Raw genomic sequence first — 24,848 nt, forward strand, 5'->3', positions numbered from 1 at the left:
AACATTATGCGACGTCCTTCATAAGTCAGTCGGTCAGTCAGTCAATAAATCGATCAATCAAAGCTGGAGGTATGGCACCCTCAATTTCATCATTCTAAAGTTTTCCGCGAGTGGTTCAGCCGCGATCGCACGCTTGTCACGGCGCAAGACGGGCCCGTCTTATCAGACTGCAAGTTGGCCGCGACGATTCTATGATTCCATCATGCAACTTATCGCGACCACAAGTTCATTTTGAATGGCCGATGACGCACGTATATAGGAGACGTCACCCCATCGGTCATTCGATTCGACTACTGCCTTGTACATACCGCATGAGCCGCTTACCACCGGCTTCAAGTCCAGTCTCTGTTTTAGGTCTTCAACTTCACCTAACAAACAGTTTAATTCTGACTTTGTGTGCTCTGCCTGCCTGCCTGCCTACGCGTCTTTCTTCGCGCCTCTTCAGCCTCTACGCCACGTGACAGAATTCATGCGAAGCTGCCCACACCCCGTCGGATGCGGCCATGTGTGATTTTCCTTTCAGGTATTCTTGCCCGTGCGTGAAAAGAACGCAGCCTTGTTGGCGCTCAGAAAAAAATAGCTACACGGAAACTGATCGCCAATGGTGTGCTCATGTAAGGACAGCTGCAAAACTGCTTTTGTGAGGTGAACCAGGAACTGAGATCAGCACTCACACGTTCCCCAAAGGCGACCATCTTGATGGAACCAACACTGGTACGTAACAATATTTCCATAAAGTGTTCGCGTTTCATTTCCACTGCGAGACATTGTATTTGCTAGCTCCGAGCAGTTCGCCAGGATCTCATAATAGTTCGAACTAATCACTGCTTTTCTTTTTCGAGGTCTCACGGAATCGCGTCAACTTCTCTGCTCCAATCGCAGTATGCTAAAGGGCACATATGACGAACAGTATAGTACGAGTATACGACTTTCTCGTTTTATTAGGCTCATGTCGCAGAATTCAAGCTTGTGACGCTTTTACGTCAGTTTTTTGTGAAAACCCACCGCAGCTGGCAGAATAGATATTATGCAATTCTTTTCTTTTTTCAAGATGAAAGTAAGAACGTGAGTCGGGACCCGTTTCCTTAACTTGTCATCACTTTCCCTGTCTCTTCACCTTGCAATTTGTAGTTCGCGACGAAAAAGGAGAAGTTGAACTTCAAGGCGAAGCTACATACCGTGAGCAAAAAAAAAAAAAACAAAAACAAAAACGTTACGCAGCACACCAGACTAATATCGCTCCGCCGCATCCTTTCCTCATTACTGCGTTTTTATAGTTGCTCATTACCACGAGCAAAAAAAAACAAAAACAAAAACGTTACGCAGCACACCAGACTAATATCGCTCCGCCGCATCCTTTCCTCATTACTGCGTTTTTATAGTTGCTCATTACCACGAGCTCACGAAGGCGTGAAAACGTGCCGCTTTGTATAAAGACGGAAGCCGCACCGTGCTGCTTTCCTTCTCTCTAAATTTCGCGCCTTTTCCTTCCTCTCTCCTTCGCTAACCACAGCGTGAAACCGTGTCAAGAACGTGCCGCTCTCTCTCTCTTACGCTCTACCCTCTCACCCCAACCACCCGTTCCGGTGAACGCTTCAGGCGACAGTTTACGAACCAACCGAGCCAAATAACGCCACCCGTAAAAAAATAAGAAGAAGAAGAAGAAACAAAGAAAGAAAGAAAGAGAAAACATCGTCACCGCGCGTATGTTCTATATATGTGTGTATCCAACTCGCTGTTTGCGGCAAATTGGGTCTGCGTTTCTTCAAAAGCGGCAGGAGAGCGCGAAGCTTCTGAGAGTTATGGCGTTATGGCTGAGAGAGAGAGAGAGAGAGAGAGAGAGAGAGAGCCGCGCGCGGATGGCGTGCGTGTCACCAGAACTTCTGGGGGCGGTGCCCTTAAAGGCTTGAGCGTGCGCGTTGTGTGCGGCAGCCGCCGGCGACGAGTGCCTCTCATTTCCGGATGCGTCGCGCAACCCATAAACGCCGCCGGCATCGAGTGTGATTGCGGCGCCGCAGCCCAGCTCTGTTACCAGGACCCTGGAAGAGCTGTCGACGCCGCGGGACAGCTGGCGAGGCGCACGCGCGAACCCAGGGTTCGCCACAGTCGTCGTGTCGGTCTCTCTCTCAGTACGGTCTGAGAAAAACTCGCTAGACTGGTGAACGGCATCTTAAATACTGTGCTACAAGGCTGATGGCGTTTGATAGCAGTCTGCACGCCCGTAGACAATTTCGACGCAGCTACAGGAGAGAGAAGCGTAATGACAATGACTTCTGAAAACCCCGGTGTCCCTACAGCAAGACCAAGTCATTCCTGGTCGCGCACGAAGCCACTCTGCGTACGTTTCGACCCCTGAAAGAGAGTATCTCACTCTTCGACAAATTCTGGGCAGTGTAACGTGTTTCACATCTCCGTGATCGGTGCCAAAACAAACACACTGATTATGTACATAGTGAATCATATTCAATGTCAACTGCACCATATGAAATATAATTTTTTTTTTTTGCACAGGGCAGCCAGACGTATACATATTAAACCACAGGATATTCACGTGCACCATGTTATGTTTGGACACTGTCGAAAACTTAAAATATAATTTGCGCGCCGGTGCCTCTTCCGATCGCGTTTCTGCAGGCATTAAATGTTGATTTGCGGGGAATGCATTGCAAGGGTTGCATTTCTAGCAGGCTTTTCCAAAATTTACAGTCCCTATACTCACTATCGGTACTGTCGCCAGATTATGGACGTGAGCTTTCACGCCTGTTTCGGTACTTTATAAGTTCAAGATGTCAACAGAAAGTTTTAGATGGGCGTCCGCAGCAGCTATGCGGGCGCAGGAAACCCGCGGAGGCCTCAGTGCGCATGCGCAGTACGCAGGAGCACGCACGGGTATCTTGCGCGCGCTGTCAAGAACGGCGAGTTGCGCAACAAGATTGCCACCTTGCCACCCGATTACGAAAAGGGGTGCAAGACGCGCACCTCCGCCTCTCCGTCGCTGCAGCTGCGAGGCGTACAAAGAAGCGACCTTTGCGCTGGAATCCGCCGCCTTCCTCCAGCCCCTTCGACATTGTGACGGGACGAGTTTGGTGTGTGGACAATGATTCCAGAGTTCCCCAACGCGGAGCTGATTTGACCCGCCTGGTCAAGCTGCCGCGGGAACGACTTATTTTTGCGCTTCTCACGGTTCTGCAAGACGCAAAACAACGAGCGACCCTCGAGCGGCGTCGATATTTTCCGGAACGCCACCCCCTTCAACGCCGTCGCTTGGGCTTCGGAATGTGTGTGCCTTTGTGTCTGTAAACTGATCTTCAGAGCAGCTGCGTGTTGGTGATGTGAAAACGAACAGCCGCCGCGTCGTAGGACCGGCGGATCGAGTGTATAAAAACTGTGGTTGTGCGAATGTTAAAAACACTTCTCTTGAGCAGTCATGTTAGACTGAGTCACTTCTCTCATGCAGTCATGTTGGACTGTTACTCTTTTTCTCAAGCAGTCATGTTAGACTGAGTTAATTTCTGTAAATAAACCCTTTTTCCTCGTTCTCGATGAGAAGCAGTTCTTCACTTCATCAACGATCTCAGCGTAAATAAGTTGGACGACGGCATGGGCCAGCTACCTTCGAATTCATGCCGTACTCCAATCTTGGCAAAGGACCACGGACGAAGGGATTGAGCCTCCAATCCTGACAACTGGCTGACAGCGGTGAGATGGACTTTGCGACATGGTGCTGTATCTGCGGTGAGTGCTTGGTTTTTGCTTTGACTCTCTAGGCTTCATTTTGTGGTTGTTCTGTTTAGAACAGTAGGGAAGCTAGATTGTTGTGTGTTAGCTAGGTTGTGTTTTACTAGCTAGATTTAGAGAGCAGAATCAAGGCAGTAAAGCAGCAGTCATGGAATTAAGGACACTGCTGAGAGACGAGTTGTTGATTGTTGGTGAGGAACTGGGCCTAGATGTACGTAAGGAAATGCTAAAATCAGAATTATTGCATATCATTTCCGAACAGGCCAGTGAGGAAGACGTTGAACTGGGGTTTGAACTTCTGAAAAAGAGAGAAGAACGAGAGAGAAAAGAAAGGGAGGAACGCGATAAAGATCGCGAGTTAAGAAAAATGCAACTTGAACTTGAAAGCAAACGTTTGGAGTTGTCTCAAGGAAGTGAAGGCACTCTGGGACGATCAAGTGAGGCAGAATCATACCGCATGGACAGGCTATTAAAGCCATTTGAGGTCGGGACCGACATAGGCTTGTTCCTATGCAATTTTGAAAGGACTTGCGAAAAGATGAACTTCGGCCCGAGTACATGGCCACAGCGGTTGCTGTCTATGTTGCCGTGTGAGGCGGCGGAAGTAATCGCCAGACTGAGTGTGCAGGATGCATATGATTATGCAAAAGTTAAGGCTAGTCTCCTGAAGAAATACCGCCTTTCAGCCGAAGCTTTTCGGCAAAGGTTTAGGAGCACAGGCAAGAAAGATAGCGAGGGCTATCCGGAGTTTGCGTATAGCTTAAAGGCCAACCTAGTCGAGTGGCTTAAAAGCGCGGAAGCATACGACAGCAGAGACATGATCATTGAATGCATGTGTCTAGAGCAGTTTTACAAAACCATCCCCCAAGCTGTGAAACTGTGGGTGCAAGACAGAGGTAATGTAAACACTGTGGAAAGGGCGGCTGAATTAGCCGAAGAGTACGCAACCCGTAGAAAATTGAACGCCGAGGAGGGAAACTGGGACGGTCGAAATGGACCGCGGAAACCATTTCCGTTCAAAAGGGGTGCGCAAACTAGACGATCGAAGCCTGTAGACATGGCGGAAAAGCCCGCAGAAAAGAGCGAGGAGAAACTTAACGGAGAAACCGCACAAGAACAGAAAAGAAAGTTCGGATCTTTTAGACCAATTCGCTGTTACAAATGCCACAAACGGGGACATATAGCTGTAAACTGCGAGAAGTCTAGCGTAGTTTTTTCCTACGTGGAGGAAAAAGATGAGAATATGGAACTTTTAAGTCCATATCTCCACGACCTGCAAGTTAATGGAAAACCATGCCGAGTGCTAAGAGACAGTGCCGCCACGCTGGACATTGTCCATCCGTCTTACGTGATGGTAGATGACTTCACCGGAGAAGTAGCATGGATAAAACAGGTTGTAGAAGAACACAGCGTGTGTCTGCCCCTGGCCAAAGTCAAAATCAGTGGACCATTCGGGGAGCTAGAGACTGAGGCTGCAGTTTCCAAATTTTTGTCACTGCAGTATCCCTACATCTTTTCGAATCGTTCGAATCAGTTACTGCGTGACAGAGGGCTCAAACTGGGAGAGGGCATAGTACAGGCATTGACCCGAGGCCAAGCTCGTAAGATCGCGGCGCTTTCGGCTGAAAATGCTCAAGCTCCTCCAGCTGAAGCAGAAAAGGGGATAGCTTCAATACCCGAATCCGAGCTAGGCCCGAGGGACAAAAGAACAGTTGAGGAGAGCCTGCCAGCTGACCAGCTCAATGAGAGCGTAGCACTAGAGTGTCAGAGTTCTAGCCTGCAGGAAGAGCAAGCAGACGCGCTCACAAGCGAGACAGGGTCGTTATTATCACCGGCCTCAAAGAACTTTGATCAACTCTTACGCGTGGATAGAGAGTCACTGGCAGCTGAGCAAAAGAATGATGAGAGCTTAGCTAAATTACGTGACACAGCTAAAGAAGGCATTGCTAGGCGCAACGTAACGATACATGAGAGAGGAGGATTGTTGTATCGGCATTACAGAGATCGAAAGGGTAAGATTTTAGATCAGTTAGTCATACCTACTAAGTATAGGGAGGACCTTTTGAGTCTTTGTCATGGAAATGGGTGGTCCGGCCACCTAGGCATAAACAAATCAAAGGAAAGATTGCTTATGGAATACTACTGGCCTGGCTGTTTCAAAGATGTAGAAAACTTTGTAAGATCATGCGACGCCTGCCAGCGTTCTGGTAAACCAGGAGAGACTTGGAAAGCTCCACTGAAGGTAGTGCCCTTAATAACAGAGCCTTTCAGACGGCTTGTAATAGACACGGTAGGGCCTCTTCCAAAAACAAAATCAGGCTACAGGTACTTGTTTACCATGCTGTGTCCGGCTACCAAGTTTCCAGAAGCAATCCCTTTGAAAGAGCTCAGCTCCACTGAAGTAGTAGACGCGCTTTTGACAGTGTTTGCACGAGTTGGGTTTCCAGCCGAAATTCAGGCAGATCAAGGGTCAGTATTCACGAGCGCACTGACTTCCACATTCTTGCAAAAGTGCGGGGTAAAGTTAATACACAGTTCTGTCTATCACCCTCAGTCAAACAGTGTAGAGATGTGGCATTCGGTGCTTAAGCGAGTTTTGCGTGCGCTCTGTTACGAGCACAAGGAGGACTGGGAGAACTGTCTGCCGGCAACTTTGTTTGCTTTGCGAACGGTTCCACATGAAGCGACAGGGTTCTCACCAGCAGAACTAGTGTATGGGAGGACACTCCGTTCTCCACTGAGAATGTTAAGAGAGATGTGGGAGGAAAGAGGGGAGAGTCCAACCGTGGTTGAATACGTACTAAATTTACTGGAACGGCTAAGCGCGACCCAAGAACTAGTCGGAAAGAACATGGCACTAGCTCAAAAGAACGCCAAATTCTATTACGACAGGAATGCGAGGCTTCGTACGTTTGAAGCCGGCTTAACGATGAAAACGGAAAAGTGTAGGTTCGGTTGTTCACAGGTTACTTATCTGGGCCATGTTGTCGGTCAGGACATGAGACGGCCGGCTGAGCTGAAAATAGCTACGATTGGAGATTTTTCACAGCCGCGCACGAAAACGGACGTTCGTTCATTTTTGGGACTTGTGGGGTACTATCAACGGTACATTCCGAATTACTCGCAATTGGCAAGTCCATTAACAGACGCCCTCCGAAAGGGAGCACCGAGTAACGTACACTGGGATAAGGACAAAGAGAACGCTTTCCAAAGTTTGAAAACGCTATTGGTTTCTCGCCCTGTGCTTCGCGCGCCAGACTACACAAAGGAATTCATAGTTCAATGCGACGCAAGCGACAGAGGTATGGGCGTGGTACTTAGTCAGGTCGGCGACGATAACGAGGAGCATCCTATCCTCTACGCCAGCCGTAAACTAAATGTAAGAGAGGAAGCCTACAGCGCTTCAGAGAAGGAATGCGCTTGTTTGGTTTGGGCCGCCCAGAAGTTGTCGTGTTACTTGTACGGAGCGAAGTTCATCTTCGAGACCGACCACTGTCCTCTGACGTGGCTCAATCAAATGTCACACAAAAACGGCCGCTTGCTCCGATGGAGCCTCACTCTCCAAGAGTACAACTTCTCCGTTAGATATAAAAAGGGAAAGTTGCATAGCAATGCGGATGGTTTGAGCAGGCTAATTTGAATTCTGCGTTTGGGGGTCCCGCCTAAATTTTAGGGTTACTAGTGTTAATTTTATTAAGCGAAAAAGATCCCCTCTCATTTAGCAGGATTCCCTCCATGATTGCTGAATTTGTCAGCAGGAATTTGCTTCAGAAATTGGCATAGTGAAATGCAGCATTTTTTTTGTTTCTGCACTTATGTTGTTGTTTTTTTTGAAGCCTAGCGAGTCTAAGGTGAGAGCCGATGCACGTCATCTCGGCGCAGAGCCGTGTTGTGGGGTTCATTTTGCAGTTGCCTGTCCTTGTTGGATGTTTTGGGGCGGTGACATCAATGCACAGGTGGTCGCTGCGAGCCAAGACATCAATCCCCCCCCCCCTGACCAGCAGCCGTTCTCTTCCTGCCTAGCGGTTGTCAGCGCTAGACAGTCGAGACTTTTCGGGCCATGGAGGCGCTGTCAAGAACGGCGAGTTGCGCAACAAGATTGCCACCTTGCCACCCGATTACGAAAAGGGGTGCAAGACGCGCACCTCCGCCTCTCCGTCGCTGCAGCTGCGAGGCGTACAAAGAAGCGACCTTTGCGCTGGAATCCGCCGCCTTCCTCCAGCCCCTTCGACATTGTGACGGGACGAGTTTGGTGTGTGGACAATGATTCCAGAGTTCCCCAACGCGGAGCTGATTTGACCCGCCTGGTCAAGCTGCCGCGGGAACGACTTATTTTTGCGCTTCTCACGGTTCTGCAAGACGCAAAACAACGAGCGACCCTCGAGCGGCGTCGATATTTTCCGGAACGCCACCCCCTTCAACGCCGTCGCTTGGGCTTCGGAATGTGTGTGCCTTTGTGTCTGTAAACTGATCTTCAGAGCAGCTGCGTGTTGGTGATGTGAAAACGAACAGCCGCCGCGTCGTAGGACCGGCGGATCGAGTGTATAAAAACTGTGGTTGTGCGAATGTTAAAAACACTTCTCTTGAGCAGTCATGTTAGACTGAGTCACTTCTCTCATGCAGTCATGTTGGACTGTTACTCTTTTTCTCAAGCAGTCATGTTAGACTGAGTTAATTTCTGTAAATAAACCCTTTTTCCTCGTTCTCGATGAGAAGCAGTTCTTCACTTCATCAACGATCTCAGCGTAAATAAGTTGGACGACGGCATGGGCCAGCTACCTTCGAATTCATGCCGTACTCCAATCTTGGCAAAGGACCACGGACGAAGGGATTGAGCCCCCAATCCTGACAGCGCCCGCAGCTTTTCAAAAGCTGCGTAGCGTCCGCTGTGGGCTCAGCGTGCTTTGCGGGACGTTCTCGCGTGTTCTCGCGTGTCCACGAGAGCGAATTTTTCGATATCGCTCTTGCTGAAGATGTGACTCCGGCTTGTGGTTTGACTTCGTGGCGGCTGACATTGGCTACGCAGTTTTAGAAGGTGGCATATGGTGGCGCTGAGTAGCACACTACTGGTTCCTACGCGTGCAAGTCGGGACTCACCTTCTCACCTTTTGCATCCGGCCAACTATTGCCGTATCGTGCTCGCGTGCTTCGCTACGCACGCACAACTTCGCGCGCTGCGTACGTGGGTGACCAGCTGCGCCTAAGCTGCAGGTGAAGCGTGTAATGCTATGTTCACACTACGGTCATAACGCGCGTAACAGCTCTTTCGGCATATCGAACGTAACGGCTGTAAAAAACGTTACGGCAGTTAAGCCGGCACCTTTGTTCACATTTACTGCTGCGTAAATTACGGCTTTTACAACAGGCCAATCAAACTTAGAGCTGCAGAATCGACGTCACCAGCGGTCCAATATGGCTCCTGTCAACATGCGAGCGCTGTCCGAGCTCGAAGAAATTCACGCTCAAAACAAACTTGTAGTGATGTATTCAATCGCCCGAAGACGACGAAGGCAACGCAGAAGGGTTTGGGTGCGGCAAGTATTTATCGACAGAGCAGTGGACGGCGATTTTCACAACCTTTTCGCCAAGCTCCGAGTTGGTGACGCTGCGATGTTTCACAACTTCATGCGCATGTCGCCCCAGCAGTTCCGCTTCCTTGAAAACCTAGTGAGACCACTCATCGAAGTTCGGAGCACGCATCTGCGGCCATCGATTTCCTCGGCGGATAAACCAGATGAACTGAAAACAGTCTCGCTAGGCGCACTGCAAAAATTTTCACGAACACAGCCAATCGTGCGCACGGAATGGTGGAATGGCACTTCCCGCGCCCGGAGCTGTCTGCAGACGGAAGGACGGAAGTGTCGTCACCGGTTGTTGAAAGACGAAAGCTTATCGATCATTGGCTGTGTCGCAACGGTCGTAACATAACAGTCGTAAATGTTGCCGACCCTTTAACACTCTCACCCACGATTTTTGCGAGAATTGCGCACGTTGGCACCTTTACGTTCGCAGTCTGAACTAGACGCATACGCTTGTTGCGCTTCCGCTTACGTATGTTACGAAAAATCGGCGCCTTGCGAACGTAGTCTGAACATAGCATAAGTCGCACTGGCATGGTCTGAACGTTCTCAGTCAACTAAAAAAATTCCAGGAAAACTAAGGTTTTTCTTTTTCTTTATAATAGCTAAATCGAATAATTATGGATTGGGTCACGGGAATGGAGGAGAGAAAGCTGCCCTCGGCGAGAGGAAGAAATAAAAAAAAAGAATGGATGGAGGAACCTGTCTAGACAACGCGTCGCCGTCCCGCAATTTCATTCCAATCGGAACGAGACCGATCCGTCCCGTGAAAAGAAAATTCCGCCTCGATCAACGCGCGTCAAAGGCGTCTCCATCGCGTGCGCAGCAGTCTGACGGACTCGCCCCTGGCGCTCCGAGGAGGAGGAGGAGGCGAGAGAGGAGACACAATCTGCGCGCCTGTCGCGCCCGCTCGCGTTCCGTATCCATTTCAGCGAGCGCCCGCGCGGAGAACCCTGAAGAAGCGCAGGAGAGACCCGCGGGCGAACGACGTCGCCCAGAGGCTTCCCCCACTCTCTCTCTCGCTCTCTCATCGAAATTCAGCCCTCCGCACGCCGGATTGTGTGTCTCTCTCTCTCTCTCTTTATTGTTTTGTTTGGGTGCCTCGGCGTGACGCAGCGTGTGTGTGTGTGTCGGCAGCCGCCGCGCTCACGTGTGCTCTGGCTGGCTCGGTTCGCTGGCTTGTGGCATCCCTCGAAGCGAGGCGACGGCGCAGCGGCCACGGCTGGCGCGCCGCGAGGATGATGGATTGCCAAGGCCGCGAGGAGAGCGCGCGCGGCCGCCGGTCGGCCAGGTGACATTCGCCCGAGAAGCGAGAGCAGGGAGGGGGGCGGCTACGAGAAGATTGCCGGAGAGCGCCGCTCCCATTTCCTCTGTTTCTCAGCGCGTAGGGCGTACGTCCAATCTCCGATAGGCGGGGGAGGGGGGGGGGGGAGTAGGAAGTGTGGGGGTGAAGAGTACCATCGGCAGGCTGCAGTTGTCGAGATGAACGTAGGCCGATGCGAGGAGCGGAAGCGCGAAGTAGCTCCAGGTATCGTCGCCAGTCTGCCGCAGGTATCACCGTGATCCTTATCATACTCATTTTCCATAGCAAGAATAAGTTATTCGACACTACCACTTTTAAATGAGCTACGAAAAAAAGCACTTGAAATGTATTGTCTGTCATGTGATTATAATTTGAACTGCAGCAAAACTATCGGTTCAACGATATCGCTTTATACGAAATATCGATAACCCGTTCGGAGTCCCGAGAGCAGTGCATCTGTTTAAGCCGAATTATTCGAAGTGCGGTGGCGCCAACTTTCGCTTAGTACGAAGTTGTACAGCGGGAAATCCGCACAGGGGCGCATGCTACCGAATACGTACGCGGTGACCCTTCGCATTTCTTCGCATCAACCTGGAGAGGCAAAGGACGCTGCGAATGTCACTCCAAGGCGTGGCGGCAGCGCCCTGAGGCTAACTGCATCTTGCCATGATTACCCAAAGACGAGGCGGCTGCTTATGGTCGGCATCAGAATCAGACGACACTGCCATCTCCGCACTATCAAGCAGGGATGTGTTTCAGTTTACGTTTTACTAGCTCCCGCGCTGTTGGACAGAAAATGTCCGCCATACTATAGTTATAATAATTGGGATAGCAGCGAATGTTTCGTCGTTATTTGTCTGAGTAAATCACTCTACGACAGGATTCGGTGCACGCATTTCGATCTATTTATGTAAGTGAAGGAAAAAAAAAATGTCCTATGATTACGATACTCCCTAACGCGAAATTTGAGCGCAGTTTTCTACGTGTTTTCATTTCGCGACATATCGAGGCAAGGAATTGGAGATCGAAATCGCCGCACCGACTGGCAGTGGGGGAGTGCCATCAGCGGATTCGCAGAGGGACGGGCGCTCTAAAATTGGAAGGTATAGGCAATCTCGATATCTATACAACTATATAAGACCGGCATGGTACATTAACCAGAACACGGAAAGGTGACATATTTCTGGCGATGAAAGCTTTCTGACAAGAAATGCCTGCTTCACATCCGATGGCGTAAATCGTAACTGTAAGCAAACATGCGCTCACCACAGATTACTCAATCCCGTAAAACAGAACGTCAGCGTCCCACCTCGATCTTGAGGCCTTCGCTCATCTATAGTCTGTGAGTCCAGCTGTAATTGAGTACTTAGTTTAGAGTAAACGCAAAAAAAAAAAACTATCCAAAACTTGATGAGGCGCATAGCTATAAATTTGTTGCATTACATAGTTTTGTGCGCTTGAAAACGACTGCGCCGTTTCCAGTTGTTTCTTTCGTGGACGAAAGACGTTGCACGAAACGTCATCGTCCTCCCTCACAACGAATAGCTCACATGAGCGAATATAAGCTGAGGGCCACCTTATCACTATGGCCACGTCGACTACCGAAACGCTGACGGGCACCACTAAGCATATGACTTGAGGCAAAGCGCAAAAGAGCAACCGAAGGACAACAGAAGGGAACGAATACACAGCGCTACTAACAACTGAATTTTTATTGCACATGGTTACCACACATATATCATAGTACTACAGGAAGAAAAAAAGGCCACTGTCGCAACATAGATTTATTTCCGCAAAAATCCTCCACCATAGGCCGCTATACCACGATAAGAACATGATTTTTTTTTCATGTGAAACAGATGGGCAACTTGCAGGGTTTAGAGACACAACGCGAGCAGTCACTGTAAACCCTTATTTGATAAATCACAAGTGATATCTAGAAACCCAGATGAAGTGACTAGGGAGATCATTGAGGCATTCGATGTGATTAGAAACGATAACTCTGTAAGTTGTCCGTATGTTGCACTTTCAAAAAAAGAAATCATGCTCCTATCGCGGTAGCGGCCTATGGTGGATGATTTTGGCGGAAAGAAATCTATGTTGCGACAGTGACCTTTTATTTTTCTTCCTGTCGTACTGCTCTATATGGGGTAACCATGTGCAATAAACATTCAGCAGTTAGTAACGCTTTGTCTTCGTTCCCTTCTGTTTTCCTACGGGCTGTTCTGCGCTTTGCCTCAAGCTATGCAGTACCAACTAGCCAACTAGTCTGTTCTCTTAAACCTATGAATTAATCCCAACTCGAACATGTCCGCTTACAAGTTTAATCCTTACCGTCGATGCTTTACACGTCTTGCGTGAAGGCAATCGTTAAGCATTATGAGACGAACCTTCGCAGACATCGATAGGGATGAGCTAATAGCCTTGACTACAGTGAAACGTTGTTTGTTACGCAAATGAATATTCAGCCGCCAACAGAATGAGGATTTAGCAGCAGGCTTACTAGGCCTAATCCCTAAGCCTGGCTATCTTCTGCAGCAAAAAAAAAAAAAAAATCTTGCGACGCGCGAGACGCATCAGCTTCATCATCAGCCTGGTTACGCCCACTGCAGGGCAAAGGCCTCTCCCATACTTCTCCAACAACCCCGGTCATGTACTAAATGTGGCCATGCCGTCCCTGCAAACTTCTTTATCTCATCCGCCCACCTAACTTTCTGCCGCCCCCTGCTACGCTTCCCTTCCCTTGGGATCCAGTCCGTAACCCTTAATGACCATCGGTTATCCTCCCTCCTCATTACATGTCCTGCCCATGCCCATTTCTTTTTCTTGATTTCAACTAAGATGTCATTAACTCGCGTTTGTTCCCTCACCAAATCTGCTCTTTTCTTATCCCTTAACGTTACACCTATCATTCTTCTTTCCATAGCTCGTTGCGTCGTCCTCAATTTGAGTAGAACCCTTTTCGTAAGCCTCCAGGTTTCTGCCCCGTAGGTGAGTACTGGTAAGACGCAGATATTATACACTTTCCTCTTGAGGGATAATGGCAACCTGCTGTTCATGATCTGAGAATTCCTGCCAAACGCACCCCAGCCCATTTTTATTCTTCTGATTATTTCTAACTCATGATCCGGATCTGCCGTCACTACCTGCCCTAAGTAGATGTATTCCCTTATTACTTCCAGTGCCTCGCTGCCTATTGTAAATTGCTGTTCTCTTCCGAGACTGTTAAACATTACTTTAGTTTTCTGCAGATTAATTTTGAACCCACTCTTCTGCTTTGCCTCTCCAGGTCAGTGAGCATGCATTGCAATTGGTCCCCTGAGTTACTAAGCAAGGCAATATCATCAGCGAATCGCAAGTTACTAAAGTATTCTCCATTAACTTTTATCCCCAATTCTTCCCAATTCAGGTCTCTGAATACCTCCTGTAAACACGCGGCGAATAGCATTGGAGAGATCGTATCTCCCTGTCTGACGCCTTTGTTTATTGGGATTTTGTTGCTTTCTTTATGGAGGACTATGGTGGCTGTGGAGCCGCTATAGATATCTTTCAGTATTTTTACATACGGCTCGTCTACACCCTGATTCCGTAATGCCTCCATGACTGCTGAGGTTTCGACGGAATCAAACGCTTTCTCGTAATCAATGAAAGCTATATATAAGGGTTGGTTATATTCCGCACATTTCTCTATCACCTGATTGATAGTGTGAATATGATCTATTGTTGAGTAGCCTTTACGGAATCCTGCCTGGTCCTTTGCTTGACAGAAGTCTAAGGTGTTCCCGATTCTATTTGCGATTACCTTAGTGAATAGTTTGTAGGCAACGGACAGTAAGCTGATCGGTCTATAATTTTTCAAGTCTTTGGCGTCCCCTTTCTTATGGATTAGGATAATGTTAGCGTTCTTCCAAGATTCCGGTACGCTCGAGGTCATGAGGCATTGCGTATACAGGGTGGCCAGTTTCTCTAGAACAATCTGCCCACCATCCGTCAACAAATCTGCTGTTACCTGATCCTCCCCAGCTGCCTTCCCCCTTTGCATATCTCCTAAGGCTTTCTTTACATCTTCCGGCGTTACCTTTGGGATTTCGAATTCCTCTAGACTATTTTCTCTTGCATTATCGTGGTGGGTGCCACTGGTACCGTATAAATCTCTGTAGAACTCCTCAGCCACTTGAACTATCTCATCCATATTAGTTATGATATTGCCGGCTTTGTCTCTTAACGCATACATCTGATTCTTGCCAATTCCTAGTTTCTTCTTCACTGTTTTTAGGCTTCCTCCGTTCCTGAGAGCATGTTCAATTCTATCCATATTATACTTCCTGATGTCAGCTGTCTTACGCTTGTTGATTAACTTCGAAAGTTCTGCCAGTTCTATTCTAGCTGTAGGCTTAGAGGCTTTCATACATTGGCGTTTCTTGATCAGATCTTTCGTCTCCTGTGATAGTTTACTGGTATCCTGCCTAATGGAGTTGCCACCGACTTCCGTTGCACACTCCTTAATGATGCCCACAAGATTGTCGTTCATTGCTTCAACACTAACTTCCTCTTCCTGAGTTAAAGCCGAGTACCTGTTCTGTAGCTTGATCTGGAATTCCTCTATTTTCCCTCTTACCGCTAACTCATTGATCGGCTTCTTATGTACCAGTTTCTTCCGTTCCCTTCTCAGGTCTAGGCTTATTCGAGTTCTTACCATCCTGTGGTCACTGCAGCGCACCTTGCCGAGCACGTCCACATCTTGTATGATGCCAGGGTTAGCGCAGAGTACGAAGTCTATTTCATTTCTAGTCTCGCCGTTCGGGCTCCTCCACGTCCACTTTCGGCTATCCCGCTTGCGGAAGAAGGTATTCATTATCCTCATATTATTCTGTTCCGCAAACTCTACTAATAACTCTCCCCTGTTATTCCTAGTGCCTATGCCATATTCCCCCACTGCTTTGTCTCCAGCCTGCTTCTTGCCTACCTTGGCATTAAAGTCGCCCATTAGTATAGTGTATTTGGTTTTCACTCTGCCCATCGCCGATTCCACGTCTTCATAGAAGCTTTCGACTTCCTGGTCATCATGACTGGATGTAGGGGCGTAGACCTGTACAATTTTCATTTTGTACCTCTTATTAAGTTTCACAACAAGACCTGCCATCCTCTCGTTAATGCTATAGAATTCCTGTATGTTACCAGCTATATTCTTATTAATCAGGAATCCGACTCCTAGTTCTCTCCGCTAAGCCCCGGTAGCACAGGACGTGCCCGCTTTTTAGCACTGTACATGCTTCTTTTGGCCTCCTAACTTCACTGAGCCCTATGATATCCCATTTACTGCCCTCTAATTCCTCCAATAGCACTGCTAGACTCGCTTCACTAGATAACGTTCTAGCGTTAAACGTTGCCAGGTTCATGATTACTGGTTCATGATTACTGATTACTGATTACAGCTTACTGTTGCAATAATGGCATTCATCGGTTAGTGGCGCAGACCGACGTTCGGCCGATTGGCACGACCGTCAACCCCAAGATATGAAAGGTATAGGGAAGCAAGCCAGACGAGCGTGGGTATAAGGGGCATATAAAGAGGAACAGAGGGAGAAAGTGATCACTGCGTGCGCAAGGTAAGACGCACAGTAAGACTGCAATCGGTACCTCAGGCAAATGTTCTTCAAAACTGTAAAAGAAAAAAAAAGGAAATTAAATTGTGGGGTTTTACGTGCCGAAACCACCATCTGATTACGAGGAACGCCGTAATGGGGGACTCGGAAATAATTTTGATCACCTGGGATTCTTTAACGTGCACCCAAATCTAAGTAAACGGTTGTCTTCAGAGAAATCAGCTCATAGCAGCATAGTCCTCCGCATCTGCGTATTAATCTATAGCCTACTTCACCGAAAGGACGAACTTCCAGACTCTTATTGAGGGCCATTTATTGTTGTTTTTTCACCAAGAGGAAAATTTTGTAAACGGTTATTATCGTTGTATAAATTTCCCATATAGTGGTCAAGAAACGTGGCTATTTCTGTCAGAAATAATACTGGTGCAAAATAGACGTGAAACAGAGAGACCGAACAAACCACAGATGTCTTGTTCGTCTTGCGCCGGTTTTCTGGTCCAGCGCGAAGTATCGAGCGAGCTCTCTCCTCAACCGATGCACATGCTTCTGATCTCGGACCTCTGCGCTCCCTCTTATCGTTGTAGCCATTATTGCGCCATTTGCCCAAACCGGCTCACTTCCTGATTTGTGGAATGGGCGAGCATCTCTCACTCCTGTTTAGGGTTACCGCGGGACGGCCACACCTCAACATTACGAACGCGAGGAGGAGCCAGATGGTGCCGGTCACGAAAAGTGCGGCTCATCAGCTTGCGACACTCGGGCCGGCCACGGATTTATCCTCATCCCCGGCAGAGCAAATACTGCGGTGCTCGAGGTATACAGAACTACCCGACAGCTGCCTCTGGAACCTTAGGGAGAAAGAAGCCAACTGGCAGCGGCAGCGGGCGGCAGTAACAAAAAAGCAAAGAGAGCGTCATGTTTGCCTAGTAATTGGCGCGCCTTCGCGTCTCAAGGCTACATAACGTGAACGCGCACGCGCTGGGCGCATAAGACAAAAGCGAGCAATAACTCAACAAAGTGAGAGAACGTGCGGAATATGGAGGGGCCCCTGTTGAGCATGCGGTGTGCTGCCTTCTTCTGTGCCTTTTGCGCCGATTAAAATCTGGAACGGGCTCTCTCTTCTGTATGCTCGTCTCGAGGGGACCGGCGGCGTTGGCAAGAAGAACGCGCGGAACGTTCTCGGGTTTCGTTCGTCGTGCCGTGGCCGGGTCTTATCGGCGGCTCTCATCGGGGCCCAGCTCGTACGCGCACATACACAGAGCTGTGTGTGTACGGCGGCAGCGGATGGCCGCTTCCCCCCACCATCTCGCCATCGCTTCGTTGCATCGCAAGCACGCACGCACGCACGCACACACGCGCTCATGCTCTCCCCTCATCTCTCGCTCTCTTTCTTCCCAATTGCTCGCTATTACCCGCACTCTTGGCGGCGTCGACAGGCGGGCTATTGCTTCGGACTCGGCTTCTTCCGTGACGGCTAGCGCTGGTGACGGCGGCGGCCTTTTCTTCGTGCAAGAACCCCGTCGTTGGGAGAGATCGGCCTTCGGATCCGCCGCGCTGATCAGAGCGCCGCTCGCGGGAGCGGTGCGTTCGTTCGGGTTTGGACTCTCGCATTGCGAAGGGCAGGCAACCCCCGGCAATTTCTCGATGCCCGCGGTTGTTTGCTTTTGCGGCACAGGGAAGGGAACAGGATGCACCGCTTGGGATGCCTTCATGTTTGACCCCGGGAAGGATGTATTGTTCTTCGGTGCTTCACTGGAGTACGGCGGTGTTGTAGCAGAAGAGCGAGGTTTCGTGCTTTGAATCGGGAGGATGGAAGATATTGGTGTTATTTTGTGTGCAACTCCGGAAGAGAGAGAGAGAGAGAGAGAGGGTGGAACGTATTTATGCGAGTAGGATGCATCAGAATTCTGTCCGATTTTGTCTAACGAGCACACCAAAAATACTGGGGAAGTCACAGGAGCAGAGCGAACCTTATCGAGATGATCGGATACCTGAGAGTGGGCCTCCTATAGGAGTCAAAGAGATTCCGCCGCGACTGGCATGTTTTGTGACGTGCGCGTACTTGTTCTCAGTTCATGGGCAAACAGTCTCAGCTTCTGCTTTTTGAGGCTAGAAATGCGGAAAGACGAGACCCCCATCGACTGGCTAAGTTATACGCGTCAGACAGTATCGCAGCTTCTGGAAGGCAGGCACGAAAATAAAGTGCGCCGTGAGGGATAAATACTAGGCGATAGCATGGCGATTCTTTACTACATGTGCTACATTACAGAACCGTTGGCAGCGTACGCGAACTGAAAACGTATTTGCTATTTAGAGTGGCTGCTCGCTTGTACCACGAAGGGATCGACTGTCTTCTGGATTTCGTGTTCCGATAAGACGGTTTAGGTCATAGTGAGGGCTCCCTCTACCCGTGCCAATCAACTCTTCTATGTGTCTTTAACTCAGACCTCTTGCTTAGGCTTCTATTTACAGGGAATATACCCTTTCTTCTCGTTGTTCTAGACAGTCCGCTCTTCGCAGTTTTCGTACTGTACCACAAGAACCAGTTATATAACCTGTTATGTGTGCTTTAAAGTTTTCGCTCTTCACTGGACACGTTACACGGCATTTCGGCGACGTAGGGTTCATTTTGCTACGACGACAATAATTTGTACGTTATTGTTGGTTATTTCGTTTTACTAGTTCAGAGGCGGACCCAGAGCAGCATCGAGAAATGTAGAAGTATGGAATGGGGGAAGAAGGATGTCTCACTGCACGCTCAATTTTCTCAAAACGTGGATTTTCCTGCCCAACATTTATGTAAAGACCAAGACCAACCAAGTAATGTGTCAGAAGTGCGGGCACGGCTTGTGTCGGGGGTAGGCGGGTGGCAGGTGAAGTGGTGCGTCCAAGGCGAGATTCTGGATCCGCCAGCGATATACAACACTTCCGCGTTGAAAATGTTCACTTACATGTAAATTTTGTTTACCTGCTGTAATGTCACGCGATACAGATAGTAATGACTACTAACTTTCATAGATAATGTGATTGCTGAACGCCTGTACATGCTTAATTGTTCCTTGTTTTCTTACGTTGGTGATGCTCATAATTCCGGCGGGAGATATATAGGTTGTCCCACGTAACTTTAGCCAAGCATTAAAAGTATGCAAAGGCCACGTAGCTGGACGGAACCAAGGTAATGTTGCTCGCCGTCGCTTGGAGATACTCAGATTATTATTTATATTCCGCCTTACTACATAATTAGCCTTAATTAATTAATGAACTTCTTTAATATTATAATTAGATGAAAAGTGTCAGTGACGAAATTGCAGAGCAACATGGAAAAATCACCGATACGTCTTTCTGTTGCTCAATACATGCTACTCAAAAGTGTTTTTCCAAGCATGAAAGCAGCCCGCGAATACGCTCAAAATTGCCGCGCGACTGGGCGCTCGAGGTATTTTGCGTGTATTCGCGGGCTTCTTTCATGCTTAGAAAAACACTTTTATGTAGCACGTATTGAGCACCAGGAAGCTTTATCGGGAGTTTTTTATGTTGCTCTACAATTTTCTCATAGACACTTTTAATCTAACTATAATATTTCAGAAGCTGATTAATTAATTAAGACGAATTATCTCATCAGGAGGAATGTAAAAAACAAAATAACCTGAGCATCTCCAAGCGACGGCAAACAACATCACCTTGGTTCTGTCCAGCTACGTGGCATTTGTATATATTGACAGTTTGGCTCAAGTTACATAGCACACCACAGGTGTTTTGCTAGGCTGAGGTGCCGAAGACTCCGATGCTGCTTCCACGAGATAGCTTCAAGGGCAAGTTTACGTGCCGATGCTGCAGATGTACATTGCGGGAGGCCATTGTGGAGAGCTTGGGATCAGTGTCAGCTACTGGTGAATTCCTGGACAGGTAGTGGAAGTGTCACTAAACGAACAACATAAAATGTCAAACGCGAGCAAATCATATTCTTAGTTGAAATTAAGAGCGTCAAACGAAGCTCGCAAGGACATTAAACATTGTGGGGTTTAACGTTCCGGAGCTGCAAGTCGGGCTAGGAGAGATGCCGTAGTGGAGGGATACTTTTGAATTAGTTTTGACCACATACAGTTTTTTTTTTTTCAACGCGCACACGAAGCAGACTGTACACGAGGGTTCTTCTACTGTACCTACATATGGCTATGTTGGCGCCGTGAATCGGGCCGGGGATTGAATCCGCGACCACACGGACTCAGCAGCGGAACGCCATAGCCGGAAAGACACCGTGCCGCGCTCGGAAGGACACTAAAGATAACCAGCGACATATTAGTGTTGCACAATAATTGTCAAGGGAGAGGAGACTAGTAGCACTTGGCAACAAATTATGGAGTATCGAGATTAGGAAATCTGAGGGCGCATGTTTGCTTCGAGCGATGTGGAATGATTGGGGAGCTCTGGCAGAGGTGTTTTTCTTGCAGCGGATTTCACTGCGCAATTATTATTATTGTTATTATTATTATTGTTGTTGTTGTTGTTGTTGTTGTTGTTGTTGTTGTTGTTGTTGTTGTTGTTGTTGTTGTTGTTGTTGTTGTTGTTGTTGTTGTTGTTGTTGTGGTGGTGGTGGTGGTGGTGGTGGTGGTGGTGGTGGTGGTGGTGGTGGTGGGGGTTGCGACAATTACGATAATGGTGACGCCGACTGCCTCCTCCAGTGCGGTGTGACGAAAACGACACTAATCCGAGGCAATATTTATTCAAAAGAACCTTACAGGCCCTATGGAAGGGCATAAAGTAAGGGGGGCACATTAAACAGTAAATTGTATAAGAAGTACAAATTTCCAATAGGAACAGTGCTATCAAAAGATTAACATGTTACACAATATTGAAGGGAATAGGAATACAAAGCAATATGTGAAGGCACATGAACACTTGTTACTGTTAACAGAGCAAAGGAATACCGTTTATGAAAATGATATACAACATGGCAAAAAATGCACGATAACTTACACTAGATTGGTCACTCGTGAACGGTATTAGATGGGAAAAGCATGAGTAACTGAGAGCGGAACGTGTCGAGATTAGATATGGAGGCTATGTTATCAGGGAGGTCATTCCAAAGACGGATGGCACGTGGTAGTGCCGATGAATTAAATGCATTTGTTTTACCGTATATGCGCATGAAACTGAACTGATTATGTAATCTGCGTGAAAAAGAGTGCGGTATTTGTAGTTGCAACCGGGTTCGTTTATTAGTGTAAATCTTCAATGTGTCAGCGGGGGACGTGCTTTCGAAACAGAGAGGCGACTCGGCCCGCCTGCCCGTGCTTTCTTATCGCAAGCACCATTCCTTCGCCGACGAAGCGCTTCGCGCCTGCGGTATAGAGCGTTCGGTTATGTATATACGCTACGTGCACTGTCGCCAAACACAGTTCGCCTTGCGCACGTGCTCCGCTCTGGCGCTGCAGCCGGCGCCAACGCAGTCTCGATGCAATCTGTACCCGTTCGCCCGCACGACTTCAACGTGCCTTCGTCCACCCTTACCGGCGCACTGTATCTTTCCGCGGCGACGACCCACACCGTACCCTTCGCGCAGCCATATTTCGTGCCCGCAATTTGTTCTGACCGCCCGTTTAGCCGCGGACCTTTGTGCGTGCGTGAATGCGTGCACTGCACGTGCTTAAGTGCGCGCACGCACGTACACGTCTCTGCGTGAACTGCGTGAAGTGGAGCTGCGGTTTCGACGACCTCGCGCATGTACATATGTACACGCGAGCGAGTATCAATGCGGTATTCATGTCCGCGCTGCCGTATGTGTTATAGGTGGGTGGTCTGCCATATGCGCGTGCTCGATTGCAAAGTGGCCCTGCTCCGCTCTCTCTGGCTTGCGTCTGTTGCCGCGTAGGCGTCGATAGAAACGAAGATAACGGTCAGTTTAGCGATGATCAGATACGAGAGACAACTGAGGCGAAGGATACCTGGAAAGCGTGTTTGATTTACGGGCGATTATGGTTAATGCTTGCCTCGTTCACTGGGGTCATTGCAAAACGGGGGGGGGGGGGGGGGGGGGGGCTAGTATCTATGGTTTCGTGACCCCTGCTGCACACGCGTGCTCCGATTGCCACTGGTCGCTTCTTGTTGGCACTGTGCAAGCTCTTCTGTAGAGCTAAAGAAGAAAGTAATGAGTACTCGTTTTGCACTAGCATGTGCAGTGTACCGTTGCTAAAAGAAACGTGCCTTTAGTACTCTGTCATCGATTACGGTTGAGATACGGCATAAAGAGCCGACGTACTAACTTTCATTGTGTAAATGTGCGTTCGGCGCATTATACAGTCGCACATTTCCAATAAAAGTGAAGAAATGTCCCAGTTACAGTGGCTTCATTATTAGGTGTGTGTGTGTGAAAACGTTTATTGTACTGAGGTCCGGAGGCTCGACTTCTCAAGTCAAGGCGGGCCGCTCCCACGTTGGCACTGTCAGGCCAAGCCTTTCAGCGACATCATGGGCCCTCTGGACTGCCCCTAGTTGGTCCTGAAACAATGGGCTTTGAATCCTTTTCTCCCACTGTGTCCATTCTTCAACGAGGTTGGGGAGAGTCGCGGGACACCCCGCCAGCATATGTCTGATTCCAATGATGCCATTACAATCATTGCATTCCATCTTAATCTCCCTCTCTGGATATATTTTATTAATGGTGTACGGTGTGGGATATGTACCCGTTTGCAATAAGCGCAGTGAGACTGCCTGAGCCCTGTTCAATTTTGAATGTGGCAATGGGAATTGTCTGCGTCCTAAATAGTAATGTTTGGTAACATCATTGTATGTTAATAAATGGTCTCTGGATTCCCTCGCTTGATGGTGAACGGCTCGGTTGTGACTGTCACGGTTAGCAAGTCCTCGTGCCAAGTCATTAGGTAGCTGCTCCCTTTAACAATGGACCGTGTACTGTATGATATGAATTATATCGATCTTTGGATAGCTAGCATTTCGGAGCGCGGCAAGCGCCCGAAATGCTAACGACACAAAAGAAGGCATCTACGTAAGAAAGTCAATCAAAGTGGTGAGGTCGTATATATGTTAGGAACAAAAGTAAGAAACTTTGAATACCACCCCTTTCAGGTCCGTCTGCTTCTCTTCGATCTGTTCCAAGGCAAACAATGACTCCGAGCACGAAGTAAATATGGCGGAACGAGGGACCAGCGATGCGCAGTGATTACCTGCGAACGCGCCCCCCACGCGCTACAGGAAAGACGCCATTCCGACGCGGGGCATACAGCATATGGGCAGGACTGCGAGGCCTGAGACAAAAACGTCGAAAATGACCTCACGGTGGAAGAATAGGAGGCAAGGGCGTGGTAGCGGTGCTCGGGAAAGACCCGCCGTGCACCCGACGGAGACCAGCGGATTCTGGAGGGCAGAGAGAGAGAGAAAGCAGTTGCTGTTTTAGCTGTCTTCGCCGGCGTCATCTCCGCAGCCCACCGACCTAATAGCAGGTTTCGGTCCTATAGGCTGTCCCTTGACTGCTGTCTATAGGAAAACGAGGGCACCAAAGAGAGTATAAATACTAAATATAGACGCGGGGGGCAGTCATGATGAGAAGGAACGTTGTGGAAGTAATACCACGACAGAAATACAAAAGGGGAAGCGTATACGACAGGTAAGCTGCCCGACCTATCGTAGTCGACGCACACGACGGGAGTTTCGGAGCAGAAACTGCGAATGAAAAAAAAAAATGAAATCTAAAAGTGACCAGATGGTAGCGAGAGGACGTTTCGAGAACCAGATAAAAAGCGAGGGGAAGATCAAATGTAGGGTGACTTTGTACTGCAGGAATGACGCTGAAGGTATGGGCAAGAGCAGGGGAGAGCAACTAATCGCAGCATGTCGAATGAGGGGGGAGAGATGGGGTGGAGAAGGCTGCGAAGCGTGCACTGGTGCTCGGAATACCTCTCTGGTTTGGCACGCTGCGTAAGAACCAGTGCATCGGCGTGATCACTCGCTCCTGATATGCTGATGCTGCAACCGTAGCAAACCACTCCAGCGCTATTGAAAAGAAACCTTAGGACGTTGAGGATCGACGACGTGGACGAGAAGAACAGCGCCGAGTTATGTCGGAAGGTTTACTTGGAAGCGGAGACGCCGGCAACCAGGTAAAACCAAAGCAAACGAAAGACACTCCTAGGAGAGACAAGACAGCGAGAGAGAGAGAGAGAAAGAGAGAGGAAAGAGCCCACTTAGACGAGTGTTATTGAGCGGTTCATCTTCTTATTTCTGCGCTTCACCACGTTAGTCGATCCATCTTTAACCGCGGAGGACGCCAAGGAACCCGAATGACAACAGACAAAAAAAATAATGTATATGTGGGTATACTGGAGATAATATAAGTAGTCGAGTGGCCTTGATATCCCCGGTGCGCTCGCTTTCTCTCGTTCACTCCCTCTCCCCGAGTAGCCGTCTTTCGGGGTCCAAGCGTCGACGGAGCTTTTCCTCCCACGTCCTTGTTATCGCTGTCATTAGGGCCATTATACCTGGGTGCCCCGTCCTCGTCTCCGCCTCGGGCGAATGCTGCCGACCGGCCGCAGAACTTGCAGCCCTGCACTACCCGACCTCAGTTGGTGTAAGGCGAGAGAACCGCCCTCACCCACGAGGAGCAAG

At 48.8% G+C, this 24,848-nt stretch overlaps 1 protein-coding gene across 2 annotated transcripts in view; it reads left to right on the forward strand.

Annotated features, from left to right (window-relative positions):
• The first annotated feature begins 258 nt into the window (after positions 1–258).
• The window catches only part of LOC135917278 (uncharacterized), a 57,000-nt gene continuing 32,410 nt past the window's right edge, over positions 259–24,848 (forward strand). Inside the window, exon 1 of one of the 2 annotated variants that reach the window (XM_065450831.1) lies at positions 259–714. Coding sequence is in view for 1 of the 2 variants with exons in the window: in XM_065450830.1 (XP_065306902.1) it covers positions 700–714 (15 nt within the window). In the remaining variant the exon portion in view is untranslated. The remainder of the gene's footprint in view (positions 715–24,848) is intronic. The other variant, XM_065450830.1, reaches the window with a different exon arrangement.

The sequence above is a fragment of the Dermacentor albipictus genome, chromosome 5, assembly GCF_038994185.2.
Source record: "Dermacentor albipictus isolate Rhodes 1998 colony chromosome 5, USDA_Dalb.pri_finalv2, whole genome shotgun sequence".
Classification (NCBI taxonomy): domain Eukaryota; kingdom Metazoa; phylum Arthropoda; class Arachnida; order Ixodida; family Ixodidae; genus Dermacentor; species Dermacentor albipictus.